Below are 18646 nucleotides of genomic sequence, written 5' to 3'. Positions count from 1 at the left end.
TGGTGTACGGAGGGTTAACTATCCCCCCTCCCCTCCCCTCCACACACACACACATATACACATACATACACACACACATACTTACACACACACACACACACACACACACACACACACACATACATACACACACACACACACACATATACAAACATACACAGATACTCACACACATACATACACATAGATACACATACACACACACACATACATAGACACAATATTGATGTTGTCCAATCTCCCCCCCACCCCCCACCCTGTACCCCTCACGCTGTATCCCCCAGTCCCCTGAGCACCCACGTAGCTGCTGCATTATGGGTCCCGGCACAATGAGGGTAGTCCTAGGGGGCAGCCGGGCAGACAGAGCACCTGACATGGTAACTGATGTGTAGGTAATGACACGTGCCCTGAATGTAGAATACACCCAGTCATGTTGTGTTGCTGTGGGAAGTGCTGGCCCATGCCTCCATACACTGAAGCTCATCCTGGTCATGGATACGATCATACAGTGTCTGTGCCACCATGGCCTGTCAGTCTGTATCTGCTGAGGTGTCTCTGTCTCCATTGTGGTGGCCGGAGACTGATGATAAGCCTCTCACTACAGGCTGGCTGGGGAAACCGCCTTATAGGCTTATATTCCGCTGTATGTCATGTGACTGTATTACATGTTACGTCATGTGACTGTATAACATGTTACGTCATGTGACTGTATTACATGTTACGTCATGTGATGGTATTGCATGTTACATCATGTGACGGTATTACATGTTACGTCATGTGACTGTATAACATGTTACGTCATGTGACTGTATTACATGTTACATCATGTGATGGCATTGCATGTTACATCATGTGACGGTATTACATGTTACGTCATGTGACGGTATTACATGTTACATCATGTGATGGTATTACATGTTACATCATGTGACTGTATTACATGTTACATCATGTGATGGTATTGCATGTTACGTCATGTGACGGTATTACATGTTACGTCATGTGACTGTATTACATGTTACGTCATGTGACTGTATTACATGTTACGTCATGTGACTGTATGACATGCTACGTCATGTGACTGTATTACATGTTACGTCATGTGACGGTATTACATGTTACATCATGTGACTGTATTACATGTTACGTCATGTAACTGTATTGCATGCTACGTCATGTGACTGTATTACATGCTACGTCATGTGACTGTATTACATGTTACGTCATGTGACTGTATTACATGTTACGTCATGTGACTGTATGACATGTTACGTCATGTGACTGTATTACATGCTACGTCATGTGACTGTATTACATGTTACGTCATGTGACTGTATTACATGCTACGTCATGTGACTGTATTACATGCTACGTCATGTGACTGTATTACATGTTACGTCATGTGACTGTATTACATGTTACATGTAACCCTTATAGATTATTGGCTCCGATGGATGCGCTGGGTTTATGACTTCATATTTGTGTCACATGGTGGGCGGAGAAAGGTGTCGGACCCCACTCCGTGTAAGGTTGTCCATCAGCAGGTTAATAATCGATGGTTGATGCTGTTTAACCATCGGGGGGGAACCTATTGATGGTTAAAGCTTTAGATGGCTCCCAGTTGCGCAGTGTAGCACTGTGTTGGGCTATTTTCCATCCCATTTCTGGTAAAAGCATCAACCATCGGTAGGAAACCATCGATGTTTGCTAACCATGGATGATTGATGGCCAGCTGTACTCTGGAACGGTGCCTCCCTCTGCGGAGCCTTGAAGGGTCTCCCAGTCACTCACAGACCTGGCCCTATAGGAGTGGTGCCTCCCTCTACGGAGCCTTGGAGGGTCTCCCAGTCCCTCACAGACGTGGCCCTATAAGAGTGGTGCCTCCCTCTACGGAGCCTTGGAGAGTCTCCCAGTCACTCACAGACGTGGCCCTATAGGAGTGGTGCCTCCCTCTACGGAGCCTTGGAGGGTCTTTCAGTCACTCACAGACGTGGCCCTATAGGAGTGGTGCCTCCCTCTACGGAGCCTTGGAGGGTCTCCCAGTCACTCACATACGTGGCCCTAAAGGAGTGGTGCCTCCCTCTATGGAGCCTTGGAGGGTCTCCCAGTCACTCACAGACGTGGCCCTATAGGAGTGGTTCCTCACTCTGCGGAGCCTTGGAGGGTCTCTCAGTCACTCACATACGTGGCCCTATAGGAGCGGTGCCTCCCTCTGCGGAGCCTTGGAGGGTCTCTCAGCTATAGGGTCCTCAGCTATAGGGTCGTCAGCTATAGGGTCCTCAGCTATATGTTCCTCAGCTATAATGTCCTCAGCTATAGGGTGCTCATCTATAGGGTCCTCAGCTATATGGCGCTCAGCTATATGGCCCTTAGCTATATGGCCCTCAGCTATAGGGCCCTCAGCTATAGGGCCCTCAGCTATAGGGTCCTCAGCTATAGGGTGCTCAGATATATGGCCCTCAGCTATATGGCGCTTAGCTATATGGCCCTCAGCTATATGGTGCTCAGCTATATGGTCCTCAGCTATAGGGTCCTCAGCTATAGGGTCCCCAGCTATAGGGTGCTCAGCTATATGGTCCTCAGCTATATGGGGCTCAGCTATAGGGTGCTCAGCTATATGGTCCTCAGCTATAGGGTGCTCAGCTATATGGTCCTCAGCTATATGGTGCTCAGCTAAATGGCCCTCAGCTATATAATCCTCAGCTATATGGTGCTCAGCTAAATGGCCCTCAGCTATATGCCCCTCAGCTATATGGTCCTCTGCTATATGGCCCTCAGCTATATGGCCCTCAGCTATATGGTCCTCAGCTATATGGGGCTCAGCTATATGGCCCTCAGCTATACGGCCCTCAGCTTTATGGCGCTCAGCTATATGGCCCTCAGCTATATGGTCCTCAGCTATATGGTCCTCAGCTATATGGTGCTCAGCTATATGGTCCTAAGCTATGTGGTCTTCAGCTATGTGGCGCTCAGCTATATGGCTCTCAGCTATATGGCCCCCTCAGCTATAAGGTCCTCAGCTATATGGTCCTCAGCTATATGGCCATCAACTATATGGCCCTCAGCTATATGGCCCTCAGCTATATGGAGCTCAGCGATATGGCCATCAGCTAAATGGACCTCAGCTATACGGTCATCAGCTATGTGGTCCTCAGCTATATGGACCTCAGCTATATGGTGCTCAGCTATATGGCCCTCAGCTATATGGAGCTCAGCGATATGGCCATCAGCTAAATGGACCTCAGCTATACGGTCATCAGCTATGTGGTCCTCAGCTATATGGACCTCAGCTATATGGTGCTCAGCTATATGGTGCTCATCTATGTGAACCTCAGCTATATGGTCCTCAGCTATACGGTCCTCAGCTATACGGTGCTCAGCTGTATGGTGCTCAGCTATATGATCATCAGCTATATGGTTCTCAGCTAATTGGTCCTCAGCTATATGGTGCTCAGCCATATGGTGCTCAGCTATATGGTCCTCATTTATATGGTCCCCACCTATATGGTGCTCAGCTATATGGTCCTCAGCTATATGGTGCTCAGCTGTAGGGTACTCAGCTATATGGTCCTCAGCTATATGGTGCTCAGCTGTATGGTTCTCGGCTATATGGTCCTCAGCTATATGGTGCTCGGCTATATGGGGTTTAGCTATATGGTCCTCAGCTACATGGTGCTCAGCTATATGGTGCTCATCTATGTGCTCCTCAGCTATATGGTGCTCATCTATGTGCTCCTCAGCTATATGGTCCTCAGCTATACGGTCATCAGCTATACGGTCCTCAGCTATATGGTCCTCAGCTATATGGTGCTCGGCTATATGGTCCTCAGCTATATAGTCCTCAGCTATATGGCCCACAGCTATATGGTCCTCAGCTATATGATCCTCAGCTATATGGTGCTCAGCAGGGATGCGCTAATAAAGAAAGCATCTAAGAGTTGATTGTGAATAATGTTCTTCAATAATGTCCTATGAAATGACTCTTGTGTTTAGTATTCATGGGCGTTGGTGCTCGGTCTCATTCTATGCTGCGCTTTATTAGAACAATCAATAGATAATCCGTCATATAGGAAAGACGCGGCACTCATTTACTAATTGCAATAAACAGACTTCTTTCATGACACCATTTGAAATATCTCTTTTTGTCTTTCCTTTTCTTTTTGTCTTTCATTGACCCTCTACCCTTGAGCCAGACACCACAAATGGAACGGGTCTCGTGAACCTCAGCGTGGAAGGGGACATCTCACATAAATCGCCAGCTGCAGAGATCCTTCTTTCTCTTCTGGAAAAGGGGACATTAGATGTAGAGAAGGCCTTGGCCCAGAAGACCAGGTCTGGTGGGGAGAACTCATTCTTGGACAATAAACCCTGGAGGATAACTAAGGCAAAGATACCCCAGAAAAAGCCACCACACACATCTCTTGCATCCACTGAAGTCCAGGCATCTTCAGCAGCTCCCACTGGCCAAGCCGGCAGTCTACCCTATACAGTGAGCACTTTGGAGTACCAACCCACTGGCATAAATATAGACAACAACGAGTCATCCGTTTGTCCGGGATGTGGTGGGGAACATGTCATTAACGGGAAACCACCCTCAAGGTCACTGCTTTTCGAGAGCAATGGGGGAAGTGTGGAGTCCGTGACGAACTTGGGGTGGCCTGTTGAGCATGGAACTGTCGACTGGGAATTTAGAAAGAGTTTGATCAAAGGAGATAAACCATCCATGTCAGAAAGCCAAGAAGACTCAGGGAGTGGGGACCCACGTGTAAAGATGCCTTCAGGTCAAGTTACACACTCCGGCTCCCTGAAAACAGAATGGGACTTAGGCGAGCTGAGGGGCATTGCCACCTCCACTCCATCCCAGACTTCTACCACTGGAAGCAATGCAATGATAAACCCATCCACAGATAAAGCCATCAGCCCGGACTCTGCGGAAATTGACCATCTCCTGCAAGTGTCCAGAGAAACCACCCTGCAGCCACCAACTCCTCCAGGTACTGAACCTCGCAGTCAGAATCCAGACAAGCCCAGGAAAGAAGTCAGTTTTGAGGCAGGGAAACCTCAGGGGTCATTAACAGTTTTGGAGAAAGTTCCCAGTCAGTCCACAGCTCAGGGGGTTCAAGAGAGCACTGACATTGCAGTGGTGACCGAAAGCAGACCAGCTGACTTATCTCCTACTAGTGTCCCACCTAATGGTCCATCAAAACCCAATGAGTCCCCATCTGACCTTATAGACATAGATTATAATGACCCCTCTGACATAGACGAGCACTGGCCTTTTCCTCATTTCCCAGATTCCCCCTTTGCTGGTGGGGACTCCACCAAGACACAGCACGATAAGCTGGCACCTTGGCACAAACCATTGTATTACGATGACTTCTCTCCTTTCGATGACTCATACTTTTACCCCACCCCTTCTTTCTATGCAGATGAATATGAGGTGGGGGGTTTTGAATATGCAGAGGAAGAGGATGACCTTGAGGAAGCTGATGACTTGGAAGATGACATGGCTGCAAGGGAAGCTGGTAACGTCCTCAAAGCTGCTACACTAACTCCAAAGGTGCGGACTGTAATGGTTGACGAGAAACCCACCAGCAGACAAGATGTTCTCTTCCAGGGGGAACTCTTCCCCAAGTCTCACCCTGATCTGAACAAGGACCAAACGCAGACCATGTCTGGGACTAGCGAGAACAGCACGGAGTGCAGAAGTGGCTTTGTAAGGCGCAACAACTCGTGCAAGTCCCTTTGTGAGATCTATCCCACCTACTGCTACAACGGAGGGCAGTGCTACATTGTGGATAACGCAGGAGCCTTGTGCAGGTAGGACATTGTCCATGCTAAGATATATCAAGCCTTGGAGAGAGATGTTGCTCAGCTTCTAGCTACCAGTTTATAAAGTGTACTAAATAGATAGTAGTAGTAGCTGGAATTTCACTAGTTGCTATGGGCAACAGCTTAATTCGTCCTCTTTAGAAGTAATGGTAAATTCCCCAGTATTCAGACACACTCTGTCTGTTTTTTAATGAACAGGCCCCACCCATCTGTGTCACATGACTTTAATGAGATGTATAAAAGAGGCCACACCAACCTGAGCCTTTGTACTGATGCTATGGTGTCTCATTGCCACTGAAAGCCTATACTTGGTTTCTGCCAAAGGCTGTCCCCTCAGAAGCTCTCCTCTCAGAGGATGTACCCTCATAGGCTGCCCTGTCGGAGGCTATACCCTCAGAGGCCGTCCTCTTGGAGCCTGTCGTCTGAGCAGCTGTCCCCTTGGAAGCTGTCCCCTCTGAGGCTGCCCCCTTGGAAGTTGTCCTCTTGGAGGCTTTCCCCTCGGAGGATGTCCTCTCGGAGGATGTCTCTTTAGAGGCTGTCCTATCGGAGGCTGTCCCCTTGGAAGCTGTCCCCTCTGAGGCTGTCCTCTTGGAGGCTCTCCCATTGAAGGCTGTCCCCTCAGTGCCTGTCCCCATGGAGGCTGTCCCCTCAGAGGCTGTCCCCTCAGAGCCTGTCCCCTCAGAGGTTGTACCCTTATATCATGCCCCCTCGAAGTTTGTTAAAGGACAAATCCTTATGTTTGGAGAAAAGTGCTGTACAAAAGCTTCTAGATATCAAGATCCAGCTGTCCTTTTTTATTGGCCCCTAGAAAATGCTAGACAGAATCTGATTGGTTGCTATGGGCAAGAAGCTTTACTAAATCTACACTTCCATTGTCATTGCCTCTGTGTTTGGGCATGTGTGAGAGAGAAAGATGTAGTTTCACTCGCTGCCAACAGATGGCAGTGCTACGGAGACACACAAATGGACACTAGACATATACTGTATATATATATAGATGATCTATATACTCCACGTGTCCGAGGATGTGCAGTAGCCGTGCAGGAAGAGGTGGTGGGAGTGCTCAGTAGGGATCAGTACACATCTGCACAACAATCTGCCTCCATCTGTAAATGGGCTGCGGAGGCGGCGGCGGGGGGGGGGGTGTCCTCCTTTATACCAGATGTTTGCCCCCCTCAGGCTGTTTCATGAAGCTAATCGCACACTTGAGTGATGGGAATTTATTCCAACATCGGACAGAATCCCCATCAGCGCGGATTGCCGGTGCCCACTGGCGTCATGTTTAATGTGCAACATACCGTACCATCGCAGCCGTGTGCACCCTAAAGGGCCAGCGGTGCCTCCGATATCTGCTGCGGGCATTTCTTAAGGTGCCCATACATGTTACCATTGCCGTGTGCGATGATATGCGCACTCCCGCGCACATCCCATCGCACAGCTCAGAAAGTATGTGCTGTGATCTAGTACAAAGTGCATACAATAAGTGTACCGTGTATGGGCACCTTAATACATGTGGTGATCCATAGGGAGACCGCATCCTGCCCCTCGGCCCTTCACCTCATAATCACGACCTACCTGTGTACCTACGGCCCTCCACCTCATAATCACTACCTACCTGTGTACCTACGGCCCTCCACCTCATAATCACTACCTACCTGTGCACCTACGGCCCTCCACCTCATAATCACTACCTACCTGTGTACCTACGGCCCTCCATCTCATATTCACTACCTACCTGTGTACCTATGGCCCTCCACCTCATAATCACTACCTACCTGTGTACCTACCGCCCTCCACCTCATAATCACTACCTACCTGTGTACCTACAGCCCTCCACCTCATAATCACTACCTACCTGTGTACCTACCACCCTCCACCTCATAATCACAACCTACCTGTGTACCTACGGCCCTCCACCTCATAATCACTACCTACCTGTGTACCTACGGCCCTCCACCTCATAATCACTACCTACCTGTGTACCTACGGCCCTCCACCTCATATTCACTACCTACCTGTGTACCTACGGCCCTCCACCTCATAATCACTACCTACCTGTGTACCTACGGCCCTCCACCTCATAATCACTACCTACCTGTGTACCTACGGCCCTCCACCTCATAATCACTACCTACCTGTGTACCTCCACCCCTCCACCTCATAATCACTACCTACCTGTGTACCTACGCCCCTCCACCTCGTAATCACTACCTACCTGTGTACCTACCGCCCTCCACCTCATAATCACTACCTACTTGTCTACCTACGGCCCTCCACCTCATAATCACTAACTACCTGTGCACCTACGGCCCTCCACCTCATAATCACTACCTACCTGTGTACCTACCGCCCTCCACCTCATAATCACTACCTACCTGTGTACCTACGGCCCTCCACCTCATAATCACTACCTACCTGTGTACCTACAGCCCTCCACCTCATAATCACGGAATGGGATCATTCGTCAGACTGCAATTAGGTCTACAGTCATTAGGTCGACCCCACTAGGTCGACTGGCAGGAAGGTCGACCTGACTTAAGGTCGACATGGGCCAAGGTCGACATGACTTAAGGTCGAATTTGCATAAAGGTCGACATGAGGAAGGTCGACTGGTCATAAGGTCGACATGGGGTTTTCACTGTTTTTTTATCCGAATGTCGACACAGTCGACATGGACACAGTTGGCAATGAGAATCGGACCCTCGCATCGCTCGCTTCGCTCGCAATGCTTCGGGCACGGTGCCTCGCTGCGCTCGGCACACTATTTTATTCTCCCACCATGCCCTAGTGGATGGTAGGGCATGAAATACCGCCTGTCGGCACATGTCGGCTCAAAAAAACAGTGAAAAACCCATGTCGACCTTATGACCAGTCGACCCTCCTCATGTCGACCTTTATGCAAATTCGACCTTAAGTCATGTCGACCTTGGCCCATGTCGACCTTAAGTCAGGTCGACCTTCCTGCCAGTCGACCTAGTGGGGTCGACCTAATGACTGTAGACCTAAATGCAGTCTGACGAATGACCGCATCCCATAATCACTACCTACCTGTGTACCTACGGCCCTCCACCTCATATTCACTACCTACCTGTGTACCTACGGCCCTCCACCTCATAATCACTACCTACCTGTGTACCTACGGCCCTCCACCTCATAATCACTACCTACCTGTGTACCTACGGCCCTCCACCTCATAATCACTACCTACCTGTGTACCTCCACCCCTCCACCTCATAATCACTACCTACCTGTGTACCTACGCCCCTCCACCTCGTAATCACTACCTACCTGTGTACCTACCGCCCTCCACCTCATAATCACTACCTACCTGTCTACCTACGGCCCTCCACCTAATAATCACTAACTACCTGTGCACCTACGGCCCTCCACCTCATAATCACTACCTACCTGTGTACCTACCGCCCTCCACCTCATAATCACTACCTACCTGTGTACCCACGGCCCTCCACCTCATAATCACTACCTACCTGTGTACCTATGGCCCTCCACCTCATAATCACTACCTACCTGTGTACCTACGGCCCTCCACCTCATAATCACTACCTACCTGTGTACCTACGGCCCTCCACTTCATAATCACTACTTACCTGTGTACCTACGGCCCTCCACCTCATAATCACTACCTACCTGTGTACCTACGGCCTTCCACCTAATAATCACTAACTACCTGTGCACCTACGGCCCTCCACCTCATAATCACTACCTACCTGTGTACCTACCGCCCTCCACCTCATAATTACTACCTACCTGTGTACCCACGGCCCTCCACCTCATAATCACTACCTACCTGTGTACCTATGGCCCTCCACCTCATAATCACTACCTACCTGTGTACCTACAGCCCTCCACCTCATAATCACTACCTACCTGTGTACCTACGGCCCTCCACCTCATAATCACTACCTACCTGTGTACCTACCGCCCTCCAACTCATAATAACTACCTACCTGTGTACCTACCATCCTCCACCTCATAATCACTACCTACCTGTGTACCTACGGCCCCCCACCTCATAATCACTACCTACATGTGTACCTACGGCCCTCCACCTCATAATCACTACCTACATGTGTACCTACCGCCCTCCACCTCATAATCACTACCTACCTGTGTACCTACGGCCCTCCACCTCATAATCACCACCTACCTGTGTACCTACAGCCCTCCACATCATAATCACTACCTACCTGTGTACCTACGGCCCTCCACTTCATAATCACTACTTACCTGTGTACCTACGGCCCTCCACCTCATAATCACTACCTACCTGTGTACCTACGGCCCTCCACCTCATAATCACTATCTACCTGTGTACCTACCGCCCTCCACTTCATAATCACTACCTATCTGTATACCTACGGCCCTCCACCTCATAATCACTACCTACCTGTGTACCTACGGCCCTCCACCTCATAATCACTACCTACCTGTGTACCTACGGCCCTCCACTTCATAATCACTACCTATCTGTATACCTACGGCCCTCCACCTCATAATCACTACCTACCTGTGTACCTACAGCCCTCCACCTCATAATCACTACCTACCTGTGTACCTACGGCCCTCCACCTCATAATCACTACCTACCTGTGTACCTACGGCCCTCCACCTCATAATCACCACCTACCTGTGTACCTACAGCCCTCCACATCATAATCACTACCTACCTGTGTACCTACGGCCCTCCACATCATAATCACTACCTACCTGTGTACCTACGGCCCTCCACTTCATAATCACTACCTATCTGTATACCTACGGCCCTCCACCTCATATTCACTACCTACCTGTGTACCTACGGCCCTCCACCTCATAATCACTACCTACCTGTGTACCTACAGCCCTCCACCTCATAATCACTACCTACCTGTGTACCTACCGCCCTCCAACTCATAATCACTACCTACCTGTGTACCTACCATCCTCCACCTCATAATCACTACCTACCTGTGTACCTACCATCCTCCACCTCATAATCACTACCTACCTGTGTACCTACGGCCCTCCACCTCATAATCACTACCTACCTGTCTACCTACGGCCCTCCACCTCATAATCACTATCTACCTGTGTACCTACGGCCCTCCACCTCATAATCACTACCTACCTGTGTACCTACCGCCCTCCAACTCATAATCACTACCTACCTGTGTACCTACCATCCTCCACCTCATAATCACTACCTACCTGTGTACCTACCATCCTCCACCTCATAATCACTACCTACCTGTGTACCTACCATCCTCCACCTCATAATCACTACCTACCTGTGTACCTACCATCCTCCACCTCATAATCACTACCTACCTGTGTACCTACAGCCCTCCACCTCATAATCACTATCTACCTGTGTACCTACGGCCCTCCACTTCATAATCACTACCTACCTGTGTACCTCCACCCCTCCACCTCATAATCACTACCTACCTGTGTACCTACGGCCCTCCACCGCATAATCACTACCTACCTGTGTACCTACAGCCCTCCACCTCATAATCACTACCTAACTGTGTACCTACGGCCCTCCACCTCATATTCACTACCTACCTGTGTACCTATGGCCCTCCACCTCATAATCACTACCTACCTGTGTACCTACAGCCCTCCACCTCATAATCACTACCTAACTGTGTACCTACGGCCCTCCACCTCATATTCACTACCTACCTGTGTACCTATGGCCCTCCACCTCATAATCACTACCTACCTGTGTACCTCCACCCCTCCACCTCATAATCACTACTTACCTGTGTACCTACCATCCTCCACCTCATAATCACTACCTACCTTCACTACCTACCTGTGTACCTACCGCCCTCCAACTCATAATCACTACCTACCTGTGTACCTACCATCCTCCACCTCATAATCACTACCTACCTGTGTACCTACGGCCCTCCACCTCATAATCACTACCTACCTGTGTACCTACGGCCCTCCACCTCATAATCACTACCTACCTGTGTACCTACCGCCCTCCACCTCATAATCACTACCTACATGTGTACCTACAGCCCTCCACCTCATAATCACTACCTACCTGTGTACCTACGGCCCTCCACTTCATAATCACTACTTACCTGTGTACCTACAGCCCTCCACCTCATAATCACTACCTACCTGTGTACCTACCATCCTCCACCTCATAATCACTACCTACCTGTGTACCTACGGCCCTCCACCTCATAATCACTACCTACCTGTGTACCTACCGCCCTCCAACTCATAATCACTACCTACCTGTGTACCTACGGCCCTCCACCTCATAATCACTACCTACCTTCACTACCTACCTGTGTACCTACGGCCCTCCACTTCATAATCACTACCTATCTGTATACCTACGGCCCTCCACCTCATATTCACTACCTACCTGTGTACCTACGGCCCTCCACCTCATAATCACTACCTACCTGTGTACCTACAGCCCTCCACCTCATAATCACTACCTACCTGTGTACCTACCGCCCTCCAACTCATAATCACTACCTACCTGTGTACCTACCATCCTCCACCTCATAATCACTACCTACCTGTGTACCTACCATCCTCCACCTCATAATCACTACCTACCTGTGTACCTACGGCCCTCCACCTCATAATCACTACCTACCTGTCTACCTACGGCCCTCCACCTCATAATCACTATCTACCTGTGTACCTACGGCCCTCCACCTCATAATCACTACCTACCTGTGTACCTACCGCCCTCCAACTCATAATCACTACCTACCTGTGTACCTACCATCCTCCACCTCATAATCACTACCTACCTGTGTACCTACCATCCTCCACCTCATAATCACTACCTACCTGTGTACCTACCATCCTCCACCTCATAATCACTACCTACCTGTGTACCTACCATCCTCCACCTCATAATCACTACCTACCTGTGTACCTACAGCCCTCCACCTCATAATCACTATCTACCTGTGTACCTACGGCCCTCCACTTCATAATCACTACCTACCTGTGTACCTCCACCCCTCCACCTCATAATCACTACCTACCTGTGTACCTACGGCCCTCCACCGCATAATCACTACCTACCTGTGTACCTACAGCCCTCCACCTCATAATCACTACCTAACTGTGTACCTACGGCCCTCCACCTCATATTCACTACCTACCTGTGTACCTATGGCCCTCCACCTCATAATCACTACCTACCTGTGTACCTACAGCCCTCCACCTCATAATCACTACCTAACTGTGTACCTACGGCCCTCCACCTCATATTCACTACCTACCTGTGTACCTATGGCCCTCCACCTCATAATCACTACCTACCTGTGTACCTCCACCCCTCCACCTCATAATCACTACTTACCTGTGTACCTACCATCCTCCACCTCATAATCACTACCTACCTTCACTACCTACCTGTGTACCTACCGCCCTCCAACTCATAATCACTACCTACCTGTGTACCTACCATCCTCCACCTCATAATCACTACCTACCTGTGTACCTACGGCCCTCCACCTCATAATCACTACCTACCTGTGTACCTACGGCCCTCCACCTCATAATCACTACCTACCTGTGTACCTACCGCCCTCCACCTCATAATCACTACCTACATGTGTACCTACAGCCCTCCACCTCATAATCACTACCTACCTGTGTACCTACGGCCCTCCACTTCATAATCACTACTTACCTGTGTACCTACAGCCCTCCACCTCATAATCACTACCTACCTGTGTACCTACCATCCTCCACCTCATAATCACTACCTACCTGTGTACCTACGGCCCTCCACCTCATAATCACTACCTACCTGTGTACCTACCGCCCTCCAACTCATAATCACTACCTACCTGTGTACCTACGGCCCTCCACCTCATAATCACTACCTACCTTCACTACCTACCTGTGTACCTACGGCCCTCCACTTCATAATCACTACCTATCTGTATACCTACGGCCCTCCACCTCATATTCACTACCTACCTGTGTACCTACGGCCCTCCACCTCATAATCACTACTTACCTGTGTACCTACCATCCTCCACCTCATAATCACTACCTACCTGTGTACCTACCGCCCTCCAACTCATAATCACTACCTACCTGTGTACCTACCATCCTCCACCTCATAATCACTACTTACCTGTGTACCTACCATCCTCCACCTCATAATCACTACCTACCTTCACTACCTACCTGTGTACCTACCGCCCTCCAACTCATAATCACTACCTACCTGTGTACCTACCATCCTCCACCTCATAATCACTACCTACCTGTGTACCTACGGCCCTCCACCTCATAATCACTACCTACCTGTGTACCTACGGCCCTCCACCTCATAATCACTACCTACCTGTGTACCTACCGCCCTCCACCTCATAATCACTACCTACATGTGTACCTACAGCCCTCCACCTCATAATCACTACCTACCTGTGTACCTACGGCCCTCCACTTCATAATCACTACTTACCTGTGTACCTACAGCCCTCCACCTCATAATCACTACCTACCTGTGTACCTACCATCCTCCACCTCATAATCACTACCTACCTGTGTACCTACGGCCCTCCACCTCATAATCACTACCTACCTGTGTACCTACCGCCCTCCAACTCATAATCACTACCTACCTGTGTACCTACGGCCCTCCACCTCATAATCACTACCTACCTTCACTACCTACCTGTGTACCTACGGCCCTCCACTTCATAATCACTACTTACCTGTGTACCTACCGCCCTCCACCTCATAATCACTACCTACCTGTGTACCTACGGCCCTCCACTTCATAATCACTACCTACCTGTGTACCTACCGCCCTCCAACTCATAATCACTACCTACCTGTGTACCTACCATCCTCCACCTCATAATCACTACCTACCTGTGTACCTACGGCCCCCCACCTCATAATCACTACCTACATGTGTACCTACGGCCCTCCACCTCATAATCACTACCTACCTGTGTACCTACAGCCCTCCACCTCATAGTTACATAGTTACATAGTAGGTGAGGCTGAATAAAGATTTGCATCTATCTAGTTCAACCTATATTTATAGTAGCGTATCCCTTGTTGTATAGTATGTTCTGATATTTTAAAGACAGATTATGTTACTTATTTGTACCCATGGATGTTTTTAACCAATAAATGTTTATCCAACCTTATTTTAAACGTATTTATAGTGTCTGCCGACACCATTTCTCCAGGAAGAGAGTTCCAAAGTTTGACTGCTCTGACTGTAAAGAAATTTTTTCTTCTAGATGAACAAAATCTTGTTTCTTCTAATCTAAACTCGTGCCCTCGCGTCCTAGATTCCAGTCTAGCAGAAGAAAGGGTGTTTGACAGTTCCTTATATTGGCCCCTAATGTATTTATACATGTTGAGCATGTCCCCCCTTAAACGTCTTTTCTCTAGTGTAAATAGACCCAAATTGTACTACCTACCTGTGTACCTACAGCCCTCCACCTCATAATCACTACCTACCTGTGTACCTACAGCCCTCCACCTCGTAATCACTACCTACCTGTGTACCTACAGCCCTCCACCTCATAATCACTACCTACCTGTGTACCTACAGCCCTCCACCTCGTAATCACTACCTACCTGTGTACCTACAGCCCTCCACCTCATAACCCACCTGCCCCTTACCTGCCACATGGGCCCCCCTGCATCCTTACCTGCCACCTAGACTGACCTGCCCCCTTGCACCCAGCTGTCCTGGTACCTGTCACGTGCTGTAGCGGTCAGTACTTATGGCGGCCGGGCTGGTACCTGTCATGTGCTGCAGCGGTCAGTACTTATGGCTGCCGGCCTGGTACCTGTCATGTGCTGCACCTGACGGTACTTATGGCTGCCGACCTGGTACCTGTCATGTGCTGCAGTGGTCAGTACTTATGACGGCCGGCCTGGTACCGATCATGTGCTGCAGCCGTCAGTACTTATGTTGGCCGGGCTGGGGCCTGTCATGTGCTGCAGTGGTCAGTACTTATGGCTGCTGGCCTGGTACCTGTCATGTGCTGCAGCGGTCAGTACTTATGGCGGCCGGCCTGGTACCTGTCATGTGCTGTAGCGGTCAGTACTTATGGCGGCCGGGCTGGTACCTGTCATGTGCTGCAGTGGTCAGTACTTATGGCGGCCGGCCTAGTACCTGTCATGTGCTGCAGTGGTCAGTACTTATGGCGGCCGGCCTGGTACCGGTCATGTGCTGCAGCGGTCAGTACTTATGGCGGCCGGCCTGGTACCTATCATGTGCTGTAGCGGTCAGTACTTATGGCGGCCGGCCTGGTACCTGTCATGTGCTGCAGCCGTCAGTACTTATGTTGGCCGGGCTGGGGCCTGTCATGTGCTGTAATGGTCAGTACTTATGGTGGCCGGCCTGGTACCTGTCATGTGCTGTAATGGTCAGTACTTATGGTGGCCGGCCTGGTACCTGTCATGTGCTGTAGCGGTCAGTACTTATGGCGGCCGGCCTGGTACCGGTCATGTGCTGCAGCTGTCAGTACTTATGGCGGCCGGCCTGGTACCTATCATGTGCTGCAGCGATCAGTACTTATGGTGGCCGGGCTGGTACCTGTCATGTGCTGTAGCGGTCAGTACTTATGGCGGCCGGCCTGGTACATGTCATGTGCTGCACCTGACAGTACTTATGGCGGCTGGCCTGGTACCGGTCATGTGCTGTAGCGGTCAGTACTTATGGTGGCCGGGCTGGTACCTGTCATGTGCTGTAGCGGTCAGTACTTATGGCGGCCGGCCTGGTACATGTCATGTGCTGCACCTGACAGTACTTATGGCGGCCGGCCTGGTACCGGTCATGTGCTGCACCTGACAGTACTTATGGCGGCCGGCCTGGTACCGGTCATGTGCTGCAGCTGTCAGTACTTATGGCGGCCGGGCTGGTACCTGTCATGTGCTGCAGCGGTCAGTACTTATGGCTGCCGGCCTGGTACCGATCATGTGCTGCAGCCGTCAGTACTTATGGCAGCCGGCCTGGTACCTGTCATGTGCTGTGATGGTCAGTACTTATGGTGGCCGGGCTGGTACCTGTCATGTACTGCGGCAGTCAGTAGTTATGGCAGCCGTCCTGGTACCTATCATGTGCTGCAGCAATCAGTACTTATGGTGGCCGGGCTGGTACCTGTCGTGCTGCAGCGGTCAGTACTTATGGCGGCCGGGCTGGTACCTGTCATGTGCTGTGATGGTCAGTACTTATGGCAGCCGTCCTGGTACCTATCATGTGCTGCAGCAATCAGTACTTATGGTGGCCGGGCTGGTACCTGTCGTGCTGCAGCGGTCAGTACTTATGGTGGCCGGGCTGGTACCTGTCATGTACTGCGACAGTCAGTAGTTATGGCAGCCGTCCTGGTACCTGTCATGTGCTGCAGCGATCAGTACTTATGGTGGCCGGGCTGGTACCTGTCATGTGCTGCAGCGATCAGTACTTATGGTGGCCGGGCTGGTACCTGTCGTGCTGCAGCGGTCAGTACTTATGGCAGCCGGCCTGGTACCTGTCATGTGCTGTGATGGTCAGTACTTATGGTGGCCGGGCTGGTACCTGTCATGTACTGCGACAGTCAGTAGTTATGGCAGCCGTCCTGGTACCTGTCATGTGCTGCAGAGGTCAGTATTTATGGTGGCCCGGGCTGGTACCTGTCATGTGCTGCAGCGGTCAGTACTTATGGCGGCTGGGCTAGTACCTGTCGTGCTGCAGCGGTCAGTACTTATGGCAGCCGTCCTGGTACCGATCATGTGCTGTAGATGTCTCTACAGATTCACCTCCGTACATTTCCCTGTTTCATGTGGAAAGAATTTCTGGAGCCTGGATGTGATGTTGGCAGCGTCAGGTATCGGCTAGTGATGCTGGATATATAGCACTGGGCAGCCAGGGATGGGGCGGGTTACGTATCACCCCAGCTTCTTCGTTATATTCCTGTGTAAAAATGAGAAAATGAGAGGAGGCAAGACAGTGAGGAATAAGTGGGAACGAAAGGGGAGAGAAAGAGGGGAAAAGAAGAGAGAGAGAGAGAGGAGGAAAGAGAGAGAGAAGAGGAAAGGAATGGGGGAGAAAGGAGAGGGGGAGAGGAAAAGGGGGAAAAGAGGGGGGAGAAAGAGCTGGAGAGGGGGAAAGGAGAGGTGAAGAGAAAGAGAGGGATATGGGCAGAGAAAGAGAGAGGGTAGAGAAAAAGAGGGAGAGGGGGAAGGAAAAGGGAGGGTGAGAGGGGGAGATAAAAAGAGGTAGAAGGGGGGAGGAAAGGGGAGAGAGAGAGATGGAGAGAAAGAGGGGGGAGGAGAGAAAGAGAGGGAGAAAGGAAAGGGAGAGAGAGAGGGAGTTAATGGGAGAGAGATAAAGCGTGAGAGACAGGGAGGAAAAAGAGAGGGAGAGGGAGAGAAAGAATGAGGGGGAAAAGTGGGGAGGGAGGAAGGGAGAGAAAACATGAAAAAGACAGAGAAGAGAGAGTGAGAAGGAGAGAGGGCAGAAAGGGAGAGAGGGAGAGGGGAGAAAGAGAGAGAGGGGGAGGAGGGGAAAGAAGAGAATGAGAGGGGTAGAGGAAGAGAGGGGGAGAGAAAGAGACGGAGGGGGGGGGGAGAGTGGGGGAGAGGGAAGGTGGGAAAGGAGAGGGTGAGAGAGAGGAAGAGAGGGGTAAGGACAGAGCAAGGAGAGAGAGAGAGGGGAGGGGAGGGGAAAGAGAGTAAGAGGGGAGAGAGAGGGGGGAGTTTACAGATAAAGCAAGAGATAGCAGGGAGGAGAAAGACAGAGAAGGAGAAAGGGAGGGGGGGGAGTGGGGAGAGAGGGAGGACGAGAAAGCATGAA

At 50.4% G+C, this 18646-nt stretch overlaps 1 protein-coding gene across 4 annotated transcripts in view; it reads left to right on the top strand.

Moving 5' to 3' along the window:
• The window catches only part of CSPG5 (chondroitin sulfate proteoglycan 5), a 104355-nt gene that overhangs the window by 1643 nt on the left and 84066 nt on the right, over positions 1–18646 (top strand). For 3 of the 4 annotated variants that reach the window (XM_083186580.1, XM_083186579.1, XM_083186581.1), the window contains exon 2: positions 4194–5820. In XM_083186580.1, the coding sequence (XP_083042706.1) occupies positions 4194–5820 (1627 nt within the window). The remainder of the gene's footprint in view (positions 1–4193; positions 5821–18646) is intronic. The other variant, XM_083186582.1, reaches the window with a different exon arrangement.

Source organism: Crinia signifera, chromosome 5 (assembly GCF_055691185.1).
Source record: "Crinia signifera chromosome 5, ASM5569118v1, whole genome shotgun sequence".
Classification (NCBI taxonomy): Eukaryota; Metazoa; Chordata; class Amphibia; order Anura; family Myobatrachidae; genus Crinia; species Crinia signifera.
This window is presented reverse-complemented; position numbering and strand designations above follow the sequence as displayed.